At 44.6% G+C, this 25,736-nt stretch overlaps 1 protein-coding gene across 2 annotated transcripts; it reads left to right on the top strand.

Moving 5' to 3' along the window:
* Nucleotides 1-24,601, top strand: SDC4 (syndecan 4). Of its 2 annotated transcripts, none has more exons than XM_034787197.1 (5): nt 1-159; nt 19,255-19,405; nt 20,689-20,729; nt 21,022-21,211; nt 21,659-24,601. In XM_034787197.1, exons 1-5 carry the CDS (start codon nt 73-75, stop codon nt 21,808-21,810), a joined length of 621 nt encoding a protein of 206 aa, XP_034643088.1. In that variant the 5' UTR covers nt 1-72; the 3' UTR covers nt 21,811-24,601. The 2 variants fall into 2 exon arrangements, with proteins under 2 accessions (XP_034643088.1, XP_034643087.1); XM_034787196.1 differs by having other exon boundaries at nt 2-159; nt 20,686-20,729.
* Nucleotides 24,602-25,736: the final 1,135 nt, after the last annotated feature.

Below are 25,736 nucleotides of genomic sequence, written 5' to 3'. Positions count from 1 at the left end.
GCTGTGAGGTTCGTTCAAGCCGTTTGATCGTGTTGCTACAGCCGCCTGCTCCGCTAGCGGGACCCGAGCACCATGCAGCTGCTGTCAGCAAGGCACCCCGGGGCGCTCTGCGCCGCTCTGCTTCTCCTGGTAGCCGCCAGCGCCGTCTCCGCCGAGTCGGTGAGTGCCCGCCCGCGCCGGGGGGTGTCGCGGGGCTCCGAGCGAGGGGGGCAGCGCTCGGGTCCGGACTCCCTCTTTGCAGGCTACCGGGGTTGGGTCGGCCTCTTGCCACTCGCTGTGTCCCAGATGGTCCCTCCCGGCCCAGCGCCAGGGAAGGGCTGGGGAGCGGCCGCACCACGGCTCCAAGTGGGACAGCTCCAGGAGTCTCTTCCCGTCCCCGTCCCCTGCTGGTGGGGTGCGTGGGTAGGGCAGAAGGCCTCCCCGTCCCGGGGGTGGACAGCGACAGCCCTTGGCCGGACGTTGCCTCCTGCCCACCTCCTGCGGCCGCCCCCGGGCTCCAGGATCCGCACATGGCGCAAATCGTGCCCAGCCCTCATAGCTGGGGTATGAGTAAGGCTGCCCCAAACCCCGGCTCTGTGGCAATCGCCTCCCGTCACCGGGACCTGCTGAAATCCCCCTCCTACGGCGCGCCCCGCAGCTGCGGTTTTCCTTTAGCGTGTGCCAGTCCCCGATTTCCCCGGGCCGAGAATACCGGGCTGCCGAGGGGAAGCCCAGATAAGCGGCTGAGCTTCCTTCACCAAAGGGCTCCCGCACCCATACTCCAGCTGGGGTAAGAACAGCATTGCTCCAATTCCATCCTCGCCTCATGATCTCCAACTAGATCTAATTCCTCTCTTCAGGGGGCGTAATGGATTATAGCCAGCCTTGTTAATGGAGGAGAAGAGAAGTGTTACACAGGCTTTCCCAGAGCTCAAACACCCCATTCTCCGCCTCCCCCCCCCCATCTTTCGGTATGTTTAAGCTGTGGAGCCAGGATTCCAGGATTAGCTCCCCCAAATATCCTGTGAGACTTTGTCCTTACCTGACTTAATATCATATGTGCTGGTGGCAGAAACCTGGCTTTTCCCATCAGGAGGAAATTAGGTTTTTCCAAGGGAGAACAGAGGCCTTTCTTTCCAGATGATTTTGTGCCTGCTTCTGAAGCAATTTATAGCCATTATCCAGGGAGGGAACATACTACTTGGCAGGAGGCTTTGAAGTAAATATGGCCACGATTTTCCCCACTTCCATAAACTTGGAGTAGGTGAAAGGGGCAGATGTATCTAAGGGTACATCTACACTACAGGGGGGAGTCGATTTAAGATACGCAAATTCAGCTACGTGAATAGCGTAGCTGAATTCGACGTATTGCAGCCGACTTACCCCGTTGTGAGGACGGCGGCAAAATCGACTTCTGGGGCTTTTTGTCGGGGGCGCTTACTACCACCTCCGCTGGTGGAGTTAGAGCGCCGTCGGGACGCGATAAATCGATCCCCGAGAGGTCGATTTCTACCCGCCGATTCAGGCGGGTAGTATAGACCTAGCCTAACTGTCCCTGTCTTGTGGTTTTAAACTGTCCCTAGTTTTTCTGGCTTGTGTATTGAATGGAGTGGGATGAGGGAGAAGAGTAGCTGGTTTCCATCTGAAAATATCCTGATGATAGCACCGCCTGGCTTGATGGATCCGGAACTACTCACCGTTATTTATGTATTGATGACCGATTTCTATTGTTTAATTGAGTAACACTTACTTGGCTTGCCATTCAAATGGATCTGCCACTTGCCTTTGCACTGCTATGCTTCCAAATACCTTTTTCCTGTCTACCTGAGTTTTACCCCTCAGGCTCAACTCCTATCCTGCTCCCCACTTGCCTGTCTACACCAAGTTCCTTGTTTTCTTCTCAGTCTGTACCACATTCTCTTCCTCTGCTGGGTCAGAGACTCCTTTCCTCTCCCTTCTCTGTGCCAACATTGGGTCCTCCAGCTCCTTCTGATTATTCATAAATCTTCCTCTTTTCTCCTCCTATCAGGCGATACCTCTTCTGATGCTGACCCTACTTTCTTACCAACCAACTTACCCACCTTCCTGCCCTGCAGGCTCTGTTTTATCAACATTAGTCCCATGCCTTACAACCTTCCTCCTACTCACTCTGCAACTAATCTACCACAATACATGCTCTCTTTTGTGCTCCTTTACCTCTGTACCTTCCCCTTCTGATTCTGCCTCTGTGACTATCGTGCCTTTGGATGGACCCTGCTTTTCTTGCTTGTCTGTACCCCAGTAGTTCTCAAAGAAGCTCAGGAGTGGGCTAACAGGGACGCTGCAGGTTAGGCTTGAGGTGCAATGGCAGAATTTGGGAAAAGGGGGGGGGGGCAGAACTTGCATATCAAGGATATAGATTAGGATTGGAGAGCAAAGATGTATGGAGATCAAAAGCTGAGGGAGGATGGAAAGGAATTTTTTAAAAATCCCTCAACATTATATTTTGAACTTGTAAGGTGCTCAGATATAGTGAGTGCTGTAAAATGTAATTACAAGCGTCTCTACATGTAGTTCTATTGGGACCCCTCATTTTTATGGGCATTAGACCCTCTCTAACTTGCAAAATGAATCCGGATCCTGTACAAACACAGGCGTGTATGTAACTCAGAGGGTTTCTGGCTTTTAACTTTTAATTTTAACAATTGTCTACGCTCCAGTCAGAAGGCACCCTGCTCTGACTCCTGCTTTGGTGCTGGTTAGTAGGGACTGCATTGGAACTGGGGCAATTGCAAGAGATTAGAGTACCCCAAACTAGGTTTAATTGTCCCCATTGTTTCACTTGCAGCCTGAGGCTCTGTAGGCAGGTCACCACTTATTACTTTTTGTTCAAGTTTCTGCCCTGAAGCGCTAATCCAAGATGCTGGTGGTTTAGCAAGAAAGCTCTCAGGCTAGAATACATGAAGTGTCTACTCCTTTAACATTTGGCAGCCCTCTTTATGACCAGCTAGCCCGAGTGAATTCATCAGATACCGAATCCTTGTCATGGCTGCCATCAGGCACAACTAAATCCAAAGCCTAGCACAGGGCAAAAACGTCTTGGGTAGTACAACTTTTGGATGCTCTTTGACCACATGTGGTATGAAATTAACATTGCAACCTAGTGTGCTTGGGGAATATAATGGGCTGTGGATTTGATAGGCTGTGCCCTAAAGAGTTCAGATGCCTCCAAAGAAAACACTTCTGCATAGCTGTATCTATAACTCCTTATGCTGAGTTTACAGAACACTCAATACAGCATATTGCCCTATGCTTCATTAGTTTGGCTGTATTCTAGTGTTGGCATATTGACTTTATTTGCACCACCAAGTTTGCTTTAGTAGAATGGGCCAACCCCCACTGAGGAGCGGTCTCTGGTGATACAGCATCTAGGTTAGTGTGGGAGGAGTTAGTCCCTTTTTGTAGTGTTGGTACAACATGCTGGATCACACAGCATGTGGCCTGTAATTTTTGTACACCCAAGATATGGAGAGGGTGCAGACATATTGTTGAGACTCCACAGGACATGGAGTCTATTTTGTGTTTGTGTAAGGGCAGGCCTTGAGGGCTATGTGATCCTGTATGGTGATGTTCCCGCAGAGCCTGTACAATGCAAGAGCCAGAAATGCTTTGGAGCAAGCTCTACTTCTTTCAAGTGGCATGTGATGCCCCATGCGGCTCTCACTGCAGCCAGGTTTTCTCTGGCTGAGGCAGCCTTACCACATGTAAAAGGGCTGAAAATATTCCTGAAAGCTCCATGGCATAATTCCTATGCTCTGTTTATGTTAAGTAACAGACTGGATCATGTTAACATGATGTAATATTTAAATGTGAGACCATTCCTATGAGCTCCATTGATCCTACGTACCTAAAACCAATCTTTGAGGTGCTGTGCTTCAACCTTTTAGGGGTTGGCATGCCAGATCATAGCACCATTTCATATACTAGTCCTGCACTGATAACATCCAGATGATCTCTTTAATCAAGCTCTTATTAAATGGGAGATGTGAGGGGAGAGAAGGGGTCTGAGTGAAGCAGGTAGTAGGCTCTGCTTTTCTGCTGCAACACCTGCCTGCTTTATTACTAATGCTTCAAAAAAGTGTTCACACTTCCCAGAACTCACTGGGCAACTGACTGGCTGAGCTGATGTTTTGTTGATGGTGGTATTTGGAAAGTAATGCAGCATTATTAATGTTTAAACCGGTTTGGCTTGTCCTTCTACCACCAGTCCCTGAGGCCTGTTCTTTCTGCTCTTTGCCCAGTTTCTCATCTGTCCCTCCCAATCAAATCAAGATATTGCTATCTGCATGTATAACTTTATTTTCCATCTGCTTCACCTTCTGACTTGGGCAGGCTCATGGAGTGGGTGTGATTTAACTTGGCCAGAACAGTACCTGTCCGACATAGAGCAACAGACTGTATTACAAAGACTAATGCACCTGGAACAGAGTTTTGAAGGAAAAAGAGGAGATGATGGGCTCTTGTCACTAAATCAAATGCTTTTTAATGCATCTTCTCAAACTAGCAGCTGTATTGGAGGGAATAGACCAGTGGTTTTCAACCTGTGGTCCATCAGAAGTGTTGTCGTTATCATAGATGCCCACAGTTTAGTGCCCTTTTCACGGTGCATCAAATGCCATGCTGAGCACGTGCCGCATTTACAGTTGAATTCTGTTCAGTCAGTCTTTAGTCTAAGACTTCTGTGGTAGGGGTCCTTGGACTACAGGTTGAATTTCCAAAGAGGTCTGCACCACCATTTGAAATTCATTAGGGGTCTGCAAATGAAAAAAGGTTGAAAACCACTGGAATAGGCAGTTAGTTGCTTTTAGTTTTTAGCACTTCACAGAAATGTTTCTAATATGCAAATTGGTTACACCCAATAGGGTGGGAGTGATATCTGTGTAGTCCCTCAGTTGAGTACTCTGAATACTAAGAACAAGATCTTCATCAGTAGCTTTTACGCAGGAGTCCCCAGAGCCCTTACTTGTGGCCCAGAGAATGAAATCCTTTGGAAACTGATTGGCAAGATGGATCCTTGAGAGGAACTTCTCTCATGAAGTAGTCTCCACAATGGAAGCTGGGGAACAAATTCCTTGCATAAGTCACTTTGCTGAGTCCCCTATTTGAGAAGAGGGCTCTTCCATTCTGAACAGATGGAGGTAGCCCAGGGCTGAACTCACTTTTTCAGAGAATTCTAATATTCGAGACTTCCAAACCCATTATGTAGTTCTGGGTCTCCCAGTTTGAATTCATCCTTAAACTTGGAACAGGTACAGACAAGGGCTACTAGGATGATCTGAGGAATGGAAAACCTGTCTTATGAAAGGAGACTCGGAGCTTGGCTTGTTTAGCCTAACCAAAAGAAGGCTGAGGGGAGATATTATTGCCCTCTATAAATATATCAGAGGGATAAATACCAGGGAGGAAGAGGAATTATTTAAGCTCAGTACCAGTGTGGACACAAGAACAAATGGCTATAAACTGGCCATCAGGAAACTTAGACTTGGAATTAGACAACAGTTTCTAACCATCAGAGGAGTGAAGTTCTGGAACAGCCTTCCAAGGGGAGCAATGGGGGCAAAAGACCTATCTGGCTTCAAGACTAAGCTTGATAAGTTTATGGAGGGGATAGTATGATGGGATAGCCTAATTTTGGCAATTAATTGATCTTTGACTACTAGCGGTAAATCTGCCCAATGGCCTGTGATTGGATGTTAGATGGGGTGGGAACTGAGTTACTACAGAGAATTCCTTCCTGGGTGTCTGGCTGGTGATTGTTGTCCACATGCTCAGGGTTTAGCTGATCGCCATATTTGGGGTTGGGAAGGAATTTTCCTCCAGGGCAGATTGGCAGAGGCCTTGCGGGGGAGGGGGTTTGCCTTCCTCTGCAGTGTGGGGCACTGCTCACTTGCTGGAGGATTCTCTGCACCTTGAAGTCTTGAAATCACGATTTGAGGACTTCAATAGCTCAGACATAGGTCAGGGGTTTATTATAGGAGTGGGTGGGTGAGATTCTGTGACCTGCGTTGTGCAGGAGGTCAGACTAGACTATCATAATGGTCCCTTCTGACCTTAAAGTCTATTATTATCCTTGTGCTCTACCTTGTTCTACTCCTCCCACATTACTGTTAGTGCACCAGGTCCTTGAGGTGGCTGGCAATGGCTTGGCAAAGATACGTGGACTGTTTGTCTGCTGAAATCCACCTCCAGTCCAGCAGCTGTGAAAACTGTTGTTTATGGCTGGATACCATGGACTCTTCTTTCTGGTTTTGGGTGGGGAGAGGGGACAATGGCCCTTCCAATGTGCATGACTTGAATCCATTTCAGGATATGCTCTCTTATCCTGCTGTTCCTGCATAGTGTCTGGTGTCTTGTTGCCCTATTTCTGTCCTATTTCCCAACTGTAAGGCTGAGATCTGTTAACTTGACTTCTAGCCTAACAAAGGGGAGGAGAGTGTCTACCTTCACAGTGCAAACTTCAGCCTGTTTTTACCACACTTCAAACTCTTATTGCTGCTGAATACTCTATTGAAATCTCACTTGCTGCTAGAATCCACTTGGCTGACTCGGAATCCTCACTTGGTTTGATTCTCTCTTGCTTTTTAAAAAATAAAAATAAAAAGTCCTAAAGTGGGAGAATCTTTGTGTTGCTCTATACGTGGTGCTTACTAAATGCCTGGTGTGATTTTTGGCTGGAACTGCATCTCTGGGAATAGTGTGGTATAGTGGGTGCTAGTATCGGTAAAATAAGTGACCTCTATTGTCAAAGTAGCCCCTGTTTCACACTGAGATGAGTGGAATTAAATTTGTGTAGTGATTGACAGCTGGGCAATTCTCTGGTGCATATAATGGACTCCCCCAAACTGGAAAATATCTTCACAGCAGTGTAGAGGTGTGTGACTTCATGTTAGCTTTATCCTGTCCCTACAGGAGGCTTCTCTCCTGGCTGATCTGAAAAGGGGTTTTATTCCTTTTGGGTACCACTTTAACTATGTTGGTTTAGCAATGGATTGTAGTTAGGGAAGTAGAATCCCCTATGTTGACACAGTTATATTTGTATACAGGTGCTGACAGAAATAAGCAACATGGTAGACCTTTTTTCTGTCATCACCCTTCTACTGCTATAACTGTCAAACGATAGAGAGTTAGGGAAGTGTACAACCACAATATAGTTAAAATAGTCAAAAATTGTGTAGACTAGCTGTGAGTATATCTGACCTCTAAACTGTTTCTATCAGTGAGCAAGTGGATGCTTGCTGAAACCTGGTAGAATGCAGACCCTTTAGATTAAGGCATGAAATGATTTCCACTAGAATGGAGCTGTTGTGGTAAGGCAGGGCTGAGTTCATTGCTAGTGAATGGGATGGGGGCAGTGGGTTAAATATTTCACACTTTAGATGTGGTAAGTTACTGCATTGCTGGGCCATAAAAGATCCTACTTGAATGTGGCCGCCTTGGCTTTTTATTGGATTAAATACTTCAGACTCCCATTTCCAGTTAGGACAGAGTGGGTGAGAATTTTCACTTAGTGTTGGATACATAGCTTAAGTTACATATTTAGAACCTAATGCCTCTTCGTCATACAGATGAGTTGCTGAAGCATTAAAGCCACAGCTGCCTCTGTTCAGAACTTCTCCAAGAACTTCTTACTAATAAAAATAGAGATTACATTCTGATTTGGACTTGTGGAAGTCACACTTCTAATACAGAAGCTTGTTGGAGTCTGAAAATTACTTTTTCTAAGGCAGAAGTTTGCTGTGGTTCTGTAAACCTCTTGTCAGCACTTCAGTAATAGTTTTTTCTCTTCTGAGAATCAGTGACTCAAACTTTCCTTGATGTTGCAGTTCTGGAGTGTGAGGAGGGGTTGAATTTTCTGGAGGGTAGCAATTCTTTAATTAACAAAACCACCCCCACCCTCTTTTTTTGGTGCAGTGATGACATCCTGTATCTGAGGCTATTCCAGCTGGACAGATGTATTATGAGTTTTTTTTTTTTTTCAGTCTATCACATCAGGTTCTGGCTACTTTTGATGACCAGAGACTGAATTATTGGACCAATGGCCTGATGTAGTGTGGTGGGAGGAAGATGTACCTAGCATGATGGACCATTGTTCAAATTTGATAAGGCTAAACTGCAACTCCTAAATGGGATTTCTTCTCCCTGTCTGGCATTATGAAATTAGGAATTTGGTCAGTACAGCAAGCCCTCCTGGCACTGTGATTAGAGTCACCTGTTCTAACGAGACTGGGATCTTTTCTTAAAGTGGTAAGGATTCCAATTTTATTTCTGAGTCCATTTAAAAAGACTGCTTCTACTTGTGGTGGTAGGTGGGGGAGACTTCATTTGCTAGAATTCATTTATATGAGGATTTTTTCCAAGAAAAGAAATATTTATTACAAATTGAAATGCATACTGGATACAGAATATTCTCTCTCATGCTCTGAAGCCTCTTATAGAGGAGGCTGTTTATACATTCTGTCTTGGCACTAACTCTAACTAAAGGTCAAGCATCAGAAAAACTGTCGTATAAACATTAACAGTAATAATGTGCCTTGTCATTGCATGCTGGTAACTAAATGCCTTGTTAGTGCTGTGAGGTCCATGGATTCCAGAAGCCAAAGAAGGGGTGAACAACAAAATGTTCTGGTCTTCTAGATTACTAGCATGCATTTAGAAAGATTTCCTCTCTCTCCTCTCCCCCCCCCCCGCCCAAACACGCAGATGATTGGAAGTCAAGGAGGGAGAGTGTATGTGTGTAAAGCTGAAATATTCCTTTGTTGGAGGGGGGGGGGGAAACCAAGCCCTAGAATGCTGGGGTGCTGTAAGCATGTTTAACTTTAGTAGGGGTGACTTGCATGATTCTGGGAAGTGTGAGTACCTGGAAATAGTTAAGACGTGGGCATTAGCTTTCTGGGCCTGGACAAGACCTTAGTGGCGCCTTTCTTAGCTACGCTTAAAGGCTTTTCTGGTTTAACTACACTCTTAATTAAAAATAAATAAATAAAGTCACATCTATGCCAGCAAAACCTTCCTAAACTAACATAGCTAAGTGTAAATCAAACCTAAATCTCTAGTCTCTTGATGTGATTAAACTTAAATAGATTGTGGGGGAATTGAAACACTTTCAAGGTGCAGTATCAAGATCTCAACTGTACAAACAAGCCTAGATTAGTGGCATGTCAGGCCATTTTAGCTCTGTATTGGGCCAGCTAGGAAAGGCACCAAACTTCTGCTATGTGCCTTATTCTCTTTGAAGTCTGATCTTCCTAACACTGTTATAAAGGTGCAAGACACATGAGCTAGTAATGTAATACACACGTAAAAGTTTTTAAAAAAAACAACCCCAAAACATAACAGCCCTGCAAAATAACTTGTGGGATTGAGTTATGCTCTAGGAAGGTTCTCCAGATGTTTCCCTCAGGTGAGGGAAGGAGAAGACTAAACTTTGGAAAACAGGTAAATTACATTGCATTCTTTGACTCTGGCCTTTTTATATACCAAACTTTGATGTTTGAATGAAAATCCCCTGATAAGAGGATCATCTCCCTGGGAGAACAGGCAGAAAGGACTCTTCCCGCCCATACCCTGAATTTGGACACTGTGGCTGGCTTTATTTATCCTGCCTTGAGCTGCTTATCTGAATCTCTCTTTAAAACATGAGTAGATCCCTGTGGTGAAGATGCTGAAATTAGACTTGGTAACCAATAGATACTTAAGATTCCAAACACCTATAGCTGGTTCAACAGAAAAGGTTATGATGCTACTTAATGAGTCCCCTTGCTTTTAAATAGATCCCTGCATGTGCCCATCTGTCATGGGAACTGTACAACCTCTTTTATGGCTCTGTTTGCTAATTATCAGACTATTAAAACAAGAAATCCCTCCCAATCAATTCTTTCTCCTCCTCTTTGCATCTTCTGGAGGTGTTGTTTTTTTTAAAGTGACACGGATACCTAGTCTTAAATAAGTGTGGGCTCTGTTAGGCAAACGCACATGGGTCAAAAGATAACAGAGCCCAGAGAGCATGAAACTCAGACTACAATGTTACCAAGAGCTTGCTCTGGATTACATATTGGAACTCGCTCTCCTTGGGTTCTGGCTACAGTAAAGCCCTCTTGCTGAATTGGTGATGGCAAATTGACTTCTGCTTAGTACGTTATAATCTATTGCTACGGGATTATCCTTTCACTGCAGGGTTGGCTGATGGCGGGGGTGGGGGTAAGCCCCTCATTGCCACAGTATTTAAAACATCACAATAGGAATGTATAGGAAGAATAACAAGTGATTCTATTCTTACTGTTATCCACCGGCTAAGGTTCTTGGTAGGGAACCTGAGGTGGAAATGCAGAAGGACTGCACTGTAATTGAAAGTGAGTCTCCCAGTCTCCGACAACTAGAATATGCCTGCCTACGAACTTGTTCTTGCTCCAGTCTCGTTGCCACCCAGACACCTGGACGGTAACTGTCTGCAGAAGTCCTGGCCTGCCGTTCTGTCTCTTGCCATTTCCTACTCGGCACAGGCTTCAGGATCTAACCTAAAGGTCTGGGTTTATTTTGGCAGTTTGTTGACCTGAGGACACCCTAGCCAAGAAGTTATGTGATAGTTTGGGTGTAAAGGTAGTTTTTGCTTAGTGAGAGCTGCTGCTGCTTTAAGTATATTGGAGGAAATGCACACTGGCACTTTCTGTCTCCGAAAGCTCCTCGAACAATTGGCTCAGCAGGCTCCAGCCTATTTAAGTGCATGCACGTGCAGGGAAACCTTGATTAAACTCTTCCTTGGCCCCTTCTGGCTTTAGTGCCATCTATCCTGTGAATAATGTGGCGCAAGCTGACTACCAAAGATGATCGGAGGGCACAGTGAGCCAGCTAATGTGGATTTGTTACAGTACTTGCTATGCAGAGGAACGCTGATATAAGATGTGACCTGGATTGAAATAAGGTTATTTGCTGTGCTCCCAGGCATAGACTGAAGATTTCTTCAGTGTCTCTGCTAAGGAGTTTATGTATCTAAAGAGGAGGAGTTTTGGAGTGAGGAAAAGAAGCAACCCACTTTCTGCTGGTGAGATTTGGGGCTTGTCTATTCTCTCTGGGAACTACAGTGGCACAGCAACAATGCTGAAGTGTAGATGCTTTCTACAGTGATAGAAGTGGTTTTTTCCATCATAGTAGGTAACTCACTCCACCGAGCAACAGTAGCTAGGTCAACAGAAGCATTCTTCCATCAACCTACCCACATCTACACCAGGTGCTAGACTGGCATAGATACAGCACTCAGAGGTGTGAATTTTGCACACCCCCGAGCAACATAAATGTCAATCTAAAGTTTAAGGGTAGACCAGGTCTTTGTGCTCACCACATACAGAAATGCTCGTTAACATGGGAATAACTCTACTACCGCAGTGTGCAGGACCCCTCAAAGTTAGAGTTCAGTCACATGTGACTTTTTCCACAGTAGCAAGCAGTCACACAAGACGGAAGTCTCTAGAAACTCTTGCTTCTGAAGCGGTAATTTCCTTCTAACAGAGCTCTTAATGGGAGAGGAGGATATTGTCTGTGCTTTAAAGGGGCAGATGGATGGTAGCATACCCCATGGTGCTACAGTGCATCTGTTGGAGAAGCTGGAAGGGAACAAGAAGTAGCTCTTGTTTTGGAGGTGTTTTGAGCCTGATGTTACTCCAAAACATCTCTTTAGGAGAGAGCAGTCTGGTGGATATTGTAAAATATGCTAAAATGGTCTGAGGTTCGGTATCTGAAGATCACTGAATTCTCTGGAAGTTTCTTCTTGAGGGCTTGTTAAAGTAACTGTCTACTACTCTCCCTCCCAGCAAGAGAGAGACTAGGCAAGCCTGGGCACAGCGGTGCCATGTCGTGAGTAGGGGGCAGAGGGGAGTGCCAGTATGTAAGCATGTGAGTTAAGCTCTGTCTGCACTGCTTTGTCACTCCTGCCCCTTACAACTTCCCCTCAGGTTGCTCCCAGATCATTAGTGTAGACAATTTTGCATTTTAAATTTTAACTATGGTGTCCTTTACATCTGCTCAAACTGACCAGCTCTAGCCAATGTGATGGTTAAAATGCTCGCAACTGTCAGTTTGTGGTCTACACTAGCACTCCCACCATTGTTACCTATGGTAAGAAAGTGTAGTGGAAAAAACATGTAGTAGACAAGGCTTTCAGGGAAGAGATTAAGGAAAAGAGAGAAGGAAACTGGAGGAAAATCATGCAAATTATAATGATGCAAATCAGACAGCACATACAGTAGAAGAGTCGAAAAACTAGAATGAAGGAATAAAGGGGAAAGGTGGAGGGGGGGAAAGCAAGGCATTCTAGTATTAAAATACATTAAAAATAACAAGACAAGTATAATACACAAAGTTTAAAATCTTTTCCAACAGATTGGAGTAGAGAGGAGCCCCATGTAAGTAAATCAACAAAGGGCTGTGGGTGGAAAATTCCCTCCTGTTTTAGGCTTAGCTCCTTTGTTTTTAGGAACATGGTTTTTGTTCTTTTGCCTACCTTGTCTTCACGGCTCTTTTAGCACATGCGCGCTGCAGCTTGCTGGCCTCAGCACTTCCATGACCGTATCAGATTTCCAGTGGTTTACACTTAGTTTGACAAGCTGGATCCCAGCCATGTGTCATGGTAGGACAAATCCATTTTGGCCAAGATTACTTCAACAATGGCTTAGTTTCTGGGATTTCCTGATACAAGAATAGCAACTCTGTGGTGGCCTGGAACTAAGGGCGAAGGGGCAGAAGTGAAGTATTTAAGTGAATTCAGTGCTAATGTCAGGACAGCCATGGAGATTTCAGTCAGTCACATCACAAGCATCAGCAGTGAAGCGACAAGTATGTACTCTACCAGTGTGCCACGCGTCCCTGCCCTTGAGGGGTTACATCTGGTGCTGACACAGTTCACTTTCCATGGTCTAGGTCCTTGGCCTCTCTGCTGACCCATCCAGCAAGAGGGCTAATTAGTGTCAGTTGTGATGGCTTTTGTGTAGGCATGCTGCTTTTAAACGCAGATTCTTAGAGTACAGGCTCTAGGGCTGGCTTCCGTATTGTGTAAGCCCCATTTTGAGAATCCTTTAACTTGAAATCTAGATGTGCATTTTAGTAATATGACTTCTGCTGCATGGGACATTATGGGTGTCTGGGGAGAATGGGAGTACGCTCTGGTGTCATAAGATAAACAACGCATGCCACTCCTTTCTAAAGGCTCCTATTGAAACCTCTGAAGTGAAGCCAAGAGCAAACACACTAAATGATTCAGTTTTAGGTCAGCTATGTTGTAAGGGCTCTTGTTTCTATCCTGAATTCCCAACTAATATGTTAGCCTATAATGACTCTGTTCTAGTCCCTAAATCCACAAGCTTTAGCATATTCTCGAAACCATTCCAGCCTGTCTGGGTAATTGGGGATCCAACAATCCTCCCGACAACTAAGTTGTGTGAGTAGTTTTCCTTGAGTGGTTACAGTTTAAAAGCCCTAGGCCTCACTGTGGACAGCTCAATGGAAAATTTCTGCTCAGTGTGCAGCAGAACTACAAGAAGCAAGGAATTGGCTGGAGAAGACTACTGAAAAGATTCAATACTATTCTATAAATCCATGGTATACCCTCACTTAGAGTACAGTGTTCAAACCTCAGAACACAGTGTATTCAGAGATAGCAATGGAAATGACTAGAGGAACACAGTCTTGCATTAAGAGACTGAAAAGGTCAGGACTACTGAGTTTAGTGAGAGGGACAAGATGGTTCTCACTATAAAATGGTGTATAGAGAAGGTAGATCAGGAACTTCTAACTTCCCCCATGTCTTGTAACACAAGAACAAAGAGACGTTCAATGAAACTGAAAGGTGGCAAATTCAAAACTAGGAAATATTTTCACACAATGCACCATTAGTGTGGAACTTACTGCTTGAAGATATTGAGACAAAGATCAAAGTAGAATTCAAAAGGATTAGATATCTATTGTGATCTGGCTGTACTGAGCAGGATAATTGCTTCAGAGCACAAATCAACTACTGACAAGATTAGGAAGAAACTTCCCATCTGGGCAGGCTAGTCCATGATTTTTCCAGTATGGAACATCTCACATCTTCCTCTGTCAGACCAGGATACTGGACCAGATGGATCCCTAGTCTGATCCTGTATGACTCGTTCTCAAATTCACTCTGTGAGGAGCAGGGGGGACTTGCAGCAGGACTTGTCTGGGTTGGAGTCACTTTCCAGTGGTCATATGAATGGATGTGTATGTGTGAGAGACACCTTCTGTTGAGCAATCTGATGAAAATCAGTTCTTGATTTTCCTAGGTGTTAAAATTAAGAATAGAATTCTTTTACTATCAGTAAACATGATTATCGGCAAAGGAGCCATCAGACCAGCTCCCCATACCTCTGACTTTGCAGGGTGCAAATAGTTAACTAAGTGCTGATTTGCCTCTCTTGTCACTTCCCGCCCTCTCAAATTTGGCCCATGTCCATGTTCTTTTGTCCATGTTCTTTTGACTTTCAACTCACTCCTGTTTACTCCTGGGCTTGTGTACACAGTGCTGGGAAACAGAAACGCTGAAGCAAGTTTTAGGGCTCCATTATCTGGGTTGTTGGAAACGCTGGAAAGCGCTCCCTGCACTTCAGATGCCTGGGACTCTGCATGTGCAACCCCCATCCAGCTCACTTTCTACCAGCCTTCAAAGAAGCATGGAGTGAATTCAAACATTGGTGTGTTTGATCAGAGACAATGGCCAGCACTAAAAGTTGATCATGTGCATTTCATGCCCTTGCCCTAGAGAATGTTACTCATTTTCTGCTCCTGTGAAAGGGCACGTAAGCTATGGCAGTGGTGTGTGGGCTGGAGGAGGCAGGCTTGGTTAGAGTTTACTGTTTTTCCTTCTCAGAACTAGTCAGTGGCGGAGGAAAGTTACATGTTAGATGGGAATTTTGTGGGCGGCAGTGTGAGCAGACTTCACTGTGAGAAGCAGCGAGTGCTGATCTGGGTTTCTGAAATCAAGCCAAAGCCACTCTGAAATTGGACTCCTCATCCGGAGAGGGGATCAGGTATCACAGCCCTGCCAGCTCCTCAGCCTGAAGCCTTAGGCTTCTTCTACATGAATGATCCATGCAGAGGTAGGGGCCTCCTGTGCATCTTGGCACGTCTAGTGTGCTAATCCTTGTAGTACCTAAACATTCACTTCCCCTGCGTGGATCCTACTGAAGCAGCATGTGAAGGTAAAGGCAGAGTGCGTGCATACCTGCACACGCTCTGGCTGGCAGCTAAGAAGTAAACCTCTTTTTGCTAGGCAGGGAAAGCTCCTGCCCTTTCTCCTTCCTTCTATTCCCCTCCCCCAATGATGTATGTTAATCTTACTTGGCACTCACGTCACTGTGTGAGTAAAAGCTGCTTAACATCCAGAAGAAATCCTGGAACTGGACTTTGGCAGAAGCAACATCCTTCTGTAGTTAAAGGATTCTATTTGCTAAAGCATATTGGCAGTAAGGCTTGACTTCAGCTGCCAGAAGTAGGTGAGGCTGTGCAGTCATTCTCTCATCATAAGGGTGGCTGAACTTAGTTCCAGCGCAGTAATAGCAGGTGGCAGAACAACTGGCCACAAGCCATTTCGATCCAATGCCAGCCTCCAGCTGGTGACTGCCGCAAGTGTTAGGCCGAATGTGGCTGTGGGGGACATTCGGCAAGTGCCAGATGCTTTTGAAAAGGGGAAGTGGTTCTCAACCTGTTTACCAATGTGTTGTGTGCTGCATCCAGTACTACCCATATGGCCCTAAGGATGCCCTGTGGGCCGCAGGTTGAGAACCACTGGGTTATTAACTCTGTACCCCCATGGGCTGCAAATTCCCATTTGGGAGGGAGTCTGAATACCTGGAAACTGCCTCCTAGGGCGGCCTGTAGAATATATATATGGGGAAGCAGGGAGACTTTCCTCCAGCTTTAGAAATGCAATGTCCCTATTAGACAGTGTTAAAAGAAACAGTAACATTGCACTAAGCCTCTCCCTGAGCCCACAAACCCCATTGGGGTCTCTCTCTCTGAACTGCTCCTGTGTGCCCTTTGCAGGTGTGTATGTGAGGAATGTCACTGTTCCAGATCCACCCTGCAAAGAGCACAGACACTTCACTGTTAACTCTTTCCATTCAGAGTCCTCTGCAAGGAGGGATTTGCACCTAGCTCCAGGGAGGTGCCTGCTTGTTGTGGGTATGTTTTGAGTTTGTGTAGGGAGAAACCTGGAATGAACTTCACCACATTTACCCACACAGGAAGGAAGTGAGATGCCCAACAGCACCCCAGGACCTCAAATAATCTCAACTCCAAGCCCCTAAGAATACTCAATTAATCTTCTATGAGTAAATGTGTAGAAGTGTAGGTCCCTCTGCTACTGCTCACCTCCCCCAGTGTAACTGTCTGGATGTTTTCCAGGAAGTTACTGTAGATGGAGCATGAGCTTCCCACTTGCATTCTCCTGGGCCCAGGGCCAAATGAGCAACGGCATAAAACACTCCATAGAATCTTATCGACTGCTGTGAGTCAGTAACTTCGTTAGTATTGGACCTCACTCACTTGTACACACTGTCTGTGTGTATTTTGATGAATAAGTTCCTGTGATATCTGAACCTGGTGCATTCCAAAGTACCCACCAATAACAAATGTCTACCATTCTTACTCATTGTTGGCTTGATCTAATAAGGCAGGTTACTCAGTCGCTTCAGACTCTCTGATCCAGCCTAGTTATCGCTTGAGCCTCCCTTGTTAGGCGTTTGCTTTCTGTCTGCCTGATGGCTCTGATTCACCAGTTGTGAGTACAGTCTGGGTGAGCTGACACAAAGATGTAACCTAGCACACCTGCCAATATTTTGTATGCTCTGCAAGGGAAAACCTCCTCCACCTATTGCCATTGTACTACATGAAAGCTAGTTGGTAAGACAACTCCCACCTGTTCATGCTCTCTCTGTGTGTGTGTGTGTGTGTGTGTGTGTGTGTGTGTGTGTGTGTGTGTGTGTGTGTGTGTGTNTGTGTGTGTGTGTGTGTGTGTGTGTGTGTGTGTGTGTGTGTGTGTGTCCTCAATATTTATTCCACTCTATATGCATCCGAAGAAGTGGGCTGTAGTCCACGAAAGCTTATGCTCTAATAAATTTATTAGTCTCTAAGGTGCCACAAGTACTCCTGTTCTATTATCTGGGGGGACACCCTGACTTACTGAATAGTGGCCAATGGGAATCAAACCCTTTCTGTATCTTAATAAAACATCCGCAGTCTGGGATGAGAAGCAGCTTCATCATTCCAGCTGTGGCCTGTGCTGAAGTACCATTTTAGGGAGCCCTGGTGTCTTGGCTAGCTTCAGATGCCTCTTTTCTAACTAAGGTTGGCATAAAAGTTGTCCTATAAATGACCAGTGATGCTGGGAATGTTTGTTCCAGGCTGTATTTCTAGCAGTCTTAGTTGGGGCATGAGATGGGGAATGGGAGATGAGGAGTCTGGCAGCATCAGACTCTTCTTGGTTTTTCAGGATGCTCAGTTGAGCGTTCTGGTCCCTTTTGACTCTGAAGAGGTGGAATGAACCAGAGCTGCCTGAAAAGCTATTGCATCACTGTTCTAGCCCCTGGAATTCAGGATATGAGGAGAAGCTTCTCATACCCTGACTGCAGAGCCTGGTGGCTGGGGCAACCCCAGTATCTACAGATGTGGAAGTGGATTGTTGGTGTGAGGGGAAAAGACCACTTTTTTCTGGCACTGTAATAAAGCTTTTATGGATTTACCTATACTACAGTTTTTAGCTCTGCAGCCTGTGCCCCACAAGTTGAGCAGGGCTAGCTGCAGCCATGCCGCAGGTCTCTTATTGCAGTGGGACCATGCCTGGGGCAAGGCAGCAGACAGGCTGCTTTCTGACCCCACCTCCCCCCCTCACTCTGCCTTGAAGCACTGAGAGTACTTAACACTGATGATGAAATGGTTCCAGTAGCTACCAGATAAGGCAGCATTCCATCTGGAGGAAGGGAGGGTGAGCTGCTTTGGTGGAGAACCAACATTTTGTGTTCCCCTCCCCACCCCCCAGTCTCCACTTCCCCCCTCTCCATTTAACCCTGCATCTCCATGCTTGTAACAAGTGGCGCCCCTAGCCACACTAGTGCTCCCAGTATTTCTATCACTAGTGGAGCAGAACTGGTGATAGCAATGGGAATCATTAGCAAAATAAGGCTAGTGAAACGAGTGGTGGTGGCAGCAGCTGTCCGTTCAGTTTGCATTGTACTTCCAACTGTAAGGAAAGGGTTAAATTCCTTAACAAGCAAATGACTTAATGGCTGTGGAATTGTGAATTGCTGCTGGAATTCCACAGCAAATGCTGGATTCTGCCAGTTTGGAAGTGTGGACAGTCCATGATCTCAGTTATGGAATTCTCTCCTGGACTGGCCCTAAAGGGTCACTAGAGTTATACAGAATAGTTATGGGAACTTGTATAATCTTGGTCTAAATCTTCTACCTTCACCCCCTATGCCCTGCAGACTGGCTTCAATGTGCTGTTGCTACCACGCTAATGCACATATGTCTGTTAGTCAGATCCCAGTATCATGGTTTTAGTTTCAGATGGGAACTGCTGAGCGATTTGCTTTTTGAATTGTGTGTTGTTGAGGGGACACTTTATACAAATGAGTTCCTGTTTGTAATGCCTTTGATCTTGTCGTATTGTTCCCCAGAATATACAGATGTGAGGAGCAAACAAATTTCTGTTTTAACCTTTGTATGATAAAGTATCTGAATTGTAAATGAAATAATGATGCTATTAAACATACTGGCTTTGGGGTTTTAATGCTACAGGGAGAACCCAATCTAGCTCTTGACACAGGCTTGGAAAAGATTCTCTGGGTATAGGTCCCACTACTCCTCCTCCTGCCTGTCACACTAAACTTATTCCTCCCTTCTACCTCAAGGGGTTTTGCCATGAGCTCTTGCCCAGAAAGCTGTTTTCAGTAAATTCAGACCCTGGTCACTTCATGGGAACCTTCTGAACAGTCTTTCTGGAAATCCCCACCCTGGCTGATCTTTGTTCCTGGCCTCAGAGAACTAGGGGAATTCGGCTGTTTTCAAGCTAGTAAAGGTGGTGCTTTTCGCTGGGCTGAATTGAACTTCACCAGTAAATGGTGAAATATTACTGTGCTGGCTCAACTGATCTGGTTGCAGATGGCTGCTGGCAGCCTGAGAACTGTCTGGGTTTCTGCATAATGTCTAATGCTGGTTTTCCCTTCTCAGGTGAGAGAAACTGAGACCATGGACCCAGAGAGGTATGGAGAGGACTATTTCTCTTCTGGAGCCTTGCCAGATGATGAAGATATCAGTGACCTCAGGCCTGACTTGACCGAAGAGAGTGACTGGTTTTCTGGTTCTGGAGATGATGATGATGGTATGTAGGCAAGAAATAGTCTTTACATTGGAGTCTTCCTCTGACTATTGCATCTTCATATCTCTGACCTGGAAAAACTACATAGTCCCCTGAGTCTCACAGGCTCTCTAATCCAGTGGCTCTCAAACTTTTTTTTTACTGGTGACCTCTTTCACATAGCAAGCCTGAGTGTGACACCCCCCCCCCCTTATAATTAAAAACCCTTTTTTTTTAATTTACACCCTTTTAAAAGCTGGGGGGAAAACACGGGTTTGGGGGGGGGGTTGACGGCTTCCGCCCCCCCCCCATATAATTTCATGACCCCCTGAGTGGTCGTCCTCCCCTCCCTCCCTCCCTCCCTCCCCCCCCCCCTGGTTTGGGGACCCCTGCTCTAATGGGACTTCCAATGGGCTACACAGTCTGTAAAGCTAAGCTTAGCAAGTCATTGAGAGGGATCAACAGAGCAGCCTAATCAAATACCTCCCATATGGAGGCTTCCTTGGGTGCAGTACACTGATAGGAACGGCAAAAGGGCACCGTGCCATGATGTGGGACTCCTTCTGTCTTCCCTCTCTATGGGGGCATCCAAGTAAGTCACCCCTGTAATGAGATTACATGCTATCTTCAATGGGTAGACAGACAATGCATTACTTAAATCCTTTCCCCCTCTTAATATGAAGGGGCTGTAAAGTTTAAATAGTTTTGTTAAATCTCATCTTCCTCCAGCCCCAACGTTTCTGAATCTTCCCACTTTGCCCCTAAAACCAGTGTAGTAGTGAAAGCTAGTTAAGTCAGTGTTTTCAGATAACTCTTTATGGCTTTCAAAACTCCTAGCATAAACTAGTTTAAACAGCTCTTTGTTGCCCTTTTTATGTGCACATTGTGTTCTCAAAAGGTAAAGAACAAGCTCTGAAATTAGTACCAGGCATGTTCAGGCAGATCTTGATGGTTAGTACCTTAGGGATGGGTGTTCAAAAGAGTGCCCTCCTGAAGCCAGCCTAGCACACAAGAGCATATTCGCTTTCTGAGCAAATCCTGGTACCCTGCAGCAAGAGCCACTTGATGGAACTGAAGATTTCTTCTCTGAATGAGGTAATCTTGAGCTTGCATCATGTGGCTTTGTGTAATCAAAATTATATTTAACTGGTGAAAGTACTTGCAGATAAGAGGGAACTTTAATCAAAGTAGAGCCCTCGTTAGACAATAGCAGCTAGTGCTGCTATATAGTGTGTGTCTGGGCTTTGGGAAAACACTCTGAAAGCAAAGGGAAACTAATTCTGTATTGTTTGCATGTTGTTTAGATGCTGAAGATGACATGACTTCAACCACTGAAGAGAGTCCTATGGTAGGTGGTGGTGTTTGAGCACACTCAGAAAAACCTAGCCCAACAGCCCCTCTGTGTGGTATCTGGCCGGCCTGCCTGCCTGTGAAAGGCTCTTGTCACCTTAACCCACTCCTCCTCTTCCTCCCACACCCCCCAAAGCAGCTGGCTTCCACATCCAGTCCACTGAAATAAGGTGCTCACAATGCACTGAACTCTTAAATGACCTCACCTGTCCTGCCCCTCCTGTCTCTCCTGTTTTGAAGTGTTTTGTAGCTGCTCATGACAGGGTGTGGTTTGTCTCTGCTTTATTCAGCTCTCGAGTGACAACTATATCCCTGAAGATCCTGGTAAGGGGACAAAGGATGTGGATGAAAACCTGGTGGTAGAGAATGAACTAACTCCACGTAAAGTCTTGCCCCCTGAGGAACTGAACCCGTCCAACAAGATTTCCATGGCCAGCACAGCTAACAGCAGCCTCTTTGAGAGAACAGAAGTTCTTGCAGGTAACTTCAGTCCCCGAAGTCTATTGACTCATTAGCCACACTGTAAATGTGGGAGGAAGGGGAAATGGGGATGCCAAAAATGGGGTTTGATTGTTCCCACTACTTTAGAGGGCAAGAATGCTGACCAAAAGCACACAACCCAACTGACTTTGTTCTAGTAAGCTGGGAGGCACTGAGTATTAGGGAAGCTTCTGTCCTGCTTTAATCAGAAGAAACTTTTTTTTATTCAACTCTGTTTTTTAATTATGGATAAACTGGGTGGAAAGTGACTTCTGGTCTCTAGATGCCATTTGGACTGAAAATGTCACTTTCAGCAAGATGGAAGCTGCCAGTAGAAAGCTCCAAAATGCTGGAACTCTAGGATAGATTTCATGGGTTTATGAGGCAGCTTCTCACAGGGTAGCAGTTTCCTCCTAAATGCTATATTCATTCCATACTCTCTTCCAGCTCTTATTGCAGGTGGGGCAGTGGGGCTGCTGTTTGCTGTCTTCCTGATCCTCCTGTTGGTTTATCGCATGAAGAAAAAGGATGAGGGGAGTTATGATCTTGGCAAAAAACCAATCTACAAGAAAGCCCCTACAAATGAATTCTACGCTTAAAGTCACCAGCACCTTGTGCCCCTCTGGGGAGAAAAACTGACTGTTAAAGCATTTGGACCTCAGCTGAGATGCTCCAAATCGATGCTCTCTTGGATCTAATTTCAAAGTGATTTTTAAAAAAAATATTTCTGTGCGACCCTTCCATCCTGCTAAACTAACAAGGGCACAACAAAATGCAAAGCGTCTGGGGGGAAACCTTGTCATGGCTATATTGGGGGGGCAAGGGAAGGAGTGCAAAAGATTGCCAAATTCTGTATTTTTGGTTGAGTGGAGGGTGTATATAATGCAGCTTATATGGAAGCCAATTGTGTGTGTTTGCATCTGGTGTGCATCTCTCCAATTTGCCTTGTTTTGTAGAAGGTTTTTTATTCTATTTCCCCTGTAGTATTTGGCCTGCTGCAGGACCGCCACATGTAAAACATTTTCTAGAGAATATCTATGAATCTCTTACACTACACTGTACCATTGCCTTATCTGGGAGGAGCTGTGCCCTTGGGAGAAATAACTTTGTGGCCTAAATGGCTCTTAAGGAGAAGTTTCCTCTTCCTTTTTTGGCCCTTGGTAGGGTCACAATCCGCAAAAATCAGGAAAGCCTCTTGGCTTGCTTGACTCTGAGACTAACCTTTCCCTGTACCAAGTCTCTTACAGGTGGAGAAATATTACCTTTTAATGTAGGATTTTATAAAAAAAAATGTTGTTAGGAAAAATAGCCTAATGTTTTATGTTTTGTAGAAACGGTTCTGAAATTTAAAAAAATCTAGTGTTAAAAAAAAAAAAAAATGTTAGGAATTTTTTTTTTTTAATCCTTTTAGTTTCCTTTGGCTGGGCATTTCTCTAGATGTGTGTGTATATATATTGTGTTTTATACAATTCATATTCTGAACTGAAGCAGCATTGACTACAGTATGTTACAGGTTTCTCTTTCTATATAGCAGCTACTGTATGCAATTGATATTTATGGGGATTTTCCATAATTTTTGGATTTGATTTTTATAGGATTATTTATGGTTCTTCTCATGTTTTGTTTATATTTTTTTCATTTTTATATATAAAACACTAATATAATGAATCTCTTATGATTGTCAAAACTATTTAAGCTTTATTCTGTGAATTTTTTTAATTATAAACTGAAGGCAATAACTTCTGCAAGAATTACTCTGTATGCAAAATTGGATTCTTAAAACATGATTAAAGTATATTGTAGGGAAAGATGGGGAATTTTTTAGCCTGTAATATATTGTAATCAGTCCTATAGAGCTATATATTTTATATATATATTTTTCCAGCAAAGTGTACAAATGTTAAGAATAAAAAGGCTAGAGATTTTTGGGCTTGTGCAGCCTTACTATGTGTAAGGGAGGGCGTATTGGTCTAGTTTATATGCTGCTCTTTGTGCAATGTCTTGTTTATGTTGAATGCAGTAATATTTTCCTTTTTTGTTCATAAACAGCTGGGGGTCAGGCTAATGGTTGCTGAACTAGCCAGGTCACTAACACTCCGCGTGCCCTGAATGCAGTGGCCATCAGATTAACTTCCATGAATTAGAAACAGTTGCTGTGTTTGAAAATGTCAGCCTTGCTCCTTCATAGCCAGGTGGTGGAGCGGAGATCCCTTGCCCCTCATTTCAAAGTGACACTTCTAATTTATGGGATGGGATGCAAACAAAAGTTGGAAGCTCACTGTGCAAAGGAAGTAACCTTTACCTTTTCTCTAGCAAAATTGCTGTTCAGTTTATAGGCTAAGCTATTTTTAAGAGTTTGAACTAGTCTCCTTTATTCCCTTTCCCTTCAGAAGGATGGCTTTCGGTATTTAGAATATTGTTTGTTCGTGTCTCCTGCTAAGGTGGCTCTCTGGGAACACTGACTTCCTCAAGCCATTTGCAGTTAACTTTTTTTTTTAAAGATGTTCTAGTGTATCATTTTAAGCAGATCCTACCTCTCAGAGTTGGTCCAGTTCCACAAAACATTTTTAGGACAGGCATGCATCTTCTACTCACTACAGGGTTTTCTGGCAGTCTTTGGCTAGTTCCAGAATTGGTGTATAAAACACCCACTTATCTTGGTCCTGTTGCATCAGTCTTATTTGCTAGATCTGAGTCGCTGCTTTTCCAGATAACAATGAAGATTACAACATAGCTGACTGTAGGGTGGCTTTTTGTGTATGTGGGGAGAGTGGAGGCAACTGCATACAACGTAGCCCATAGTGGTCTGATGTCCTCTTGCACAAGACTGCTTGAAATCATGCTGGTTCTGAAGGCCCTGGAGAATGTCTTTTTGTAGACCTTAGACCTGATTCTCTTTCCATTTGTAGTTCTGCACCTGTATAATTAAACTGGAATCAGTGCAGTTGCACCTGATTCTAGTGGTGTAAAGGAGAGGACAAGTGGATCTCTTCTATGTTCTGTAGCTATGGGGCAAGGGGTCTCCTCTCTGTGGACTCTCTGCTAAGGTTTGATCCTGTAGCTTGAGAACCCCTGCAACAAAGTCTCTAGCAGGAGTTGCCCCTTTTATTTTTATTTTTAAATGGGTTCCTTTCAATTCAAAGACTAGCCTGTCCCAGGGCCTAGCTCTGGAATGAATGAATATGTGGAAACTTTATTTTTTTTTTTTTCATTCTGCTGTTATGGAAGTAACCCATTTGCAACTCTTGTCTACAGACAGCGCCACCTGTGAAGCATGAATTTTTTTTTTTAAATGTGTGAAAGAGATTCTCTCATGTAATTGTGCTTTTTTTGTTTTGTTTGGGGTTTTTCCCACTGGTACTTGATCAAATAAACTGGTACTTTCTAAAACTTTTTGTTGTGTGTTTTTTTTTTTTTTTTTAACATAAACAATACCTGGCACTTAGGCCTTACCTGATTCAAATTTGTGTGTAATCTAGTTAAATCCATGCAAACTGTTGTGTGGAGATGCACATTGGTTTAAAACTGGTTATTTGGGTTTAATGCCTGCAAGTCTACTGCCCAGCTAATTGAATAGGTTTAAAACCACACTTCTAGAGCTTGTCTACATGAGGAGTCATTCCTGAATAGCTGCTCCTGATTAACTCCATGTGTGGATGCTCTTATTCCAGAACGAGCACTTTAGTCCAAATTATCTTAATCCAAATTAGTTCACTTTAAATTCACACTTTATCTTATTCCAGATTAACTAAGGGTTTATCTACACATAGAAATTAAACTGATGCAACTCCAAGAACCTTAGAGCTACTGTTGCCTTCAGGATCCAATGCACCTAGTCAGCCTCTTAGAACCTCATTGCCTGTTCTCTAATAGTGTGAGGCTGCTTAAACACAGCCACTCCATAACCATACGGTAAGGGAAGGCTGCAAAACTGCCTGGCCTAGGGGCTACAGCAAGACTGCTCCCTAGGAGAAGTGATGCACCTTCTACAAGGTGCTATATTTAACTGGATTAGAGCCCCTGTGGGAGTTTTAGGGTATGTCTATGCTGGAAACTTCAAAGTGCTGCTGTGGGAACGCTCCCACGGCAGCGCTTTGAAATGTGAATGTGGTCGTGCTGGAGAGAGCTCTCCCAGTGCTCCTGGTAATCCATCTCCACAAGGGGATTCGCTCTGAGCCCCAGCACTCGGAGCCTGTCTATACTGGTACTTTAAAGTGCTCAGACTTGCTGTGCTCGGGGGGTGATTTTTCACCTCCCTGAGCCAGCAAGTTAGAGCGCTATAAAATGTAAGGTGTAGACAAGCCCTTATTCCCTTCTAGATGCCCCAGGTGCTTAGTGGGCAGCATTAGCAGATGTCTAGGGAAATGGGATGGGGCTCTCCCATTCAGACTCCTACGTGGTTGTAGCAGAAATGTTTATTTCATTCCTCATTGTTTGCTAATGTTTTATGTCCTGTCTACTAGGCTCTTGAGCAATCTGCTTCTTCTATAAGGCCAATATATCCGCCAACTTCTCTGAATCATGT

Source organism: Trachemys scripta, chromosome 12 (genome assembly GCF_013100865.1).
Source record: "Trachemys scripta elegans isolate TJP31775 chromosome 12, CAS_Tse_1.0, whole genome shotgun sequence".
Classification (NCBI taxonomy): Eukaryota; Metazoa; Chordata; order Testudines; family Emydidae; genus Trachemys; species Trachemys scripta.
This window is presented reverse-complemented; position numbering and strand designations above follow the sequence as displayed.

Excerpts from the sequence above, each read along its gene's own strand:
- SDC4 (XM_034787196.1), top strand. The coding sequence starts at position 73 with ATGCAGCTGCTGTCAGCAAGGCACCCCGGGGCGCTCTGCGCCGCTCTG. Across the intron at positions 19,406-20,685 it reads TTCTGGAGATGATGATGATG|ATGCTGAAGATGACATGACT; the intron begins GTATGTAGGCAA and ends CATGTTGTTTAG. Across the intron at positions 21,212-21,658 it reads GAGAACAGAAGTTCTTGCAG|CTCTTATTGCAGGTGGGGCA; the intron begins GTAACTTCAGTC and ends ACTCTCTTCCAG.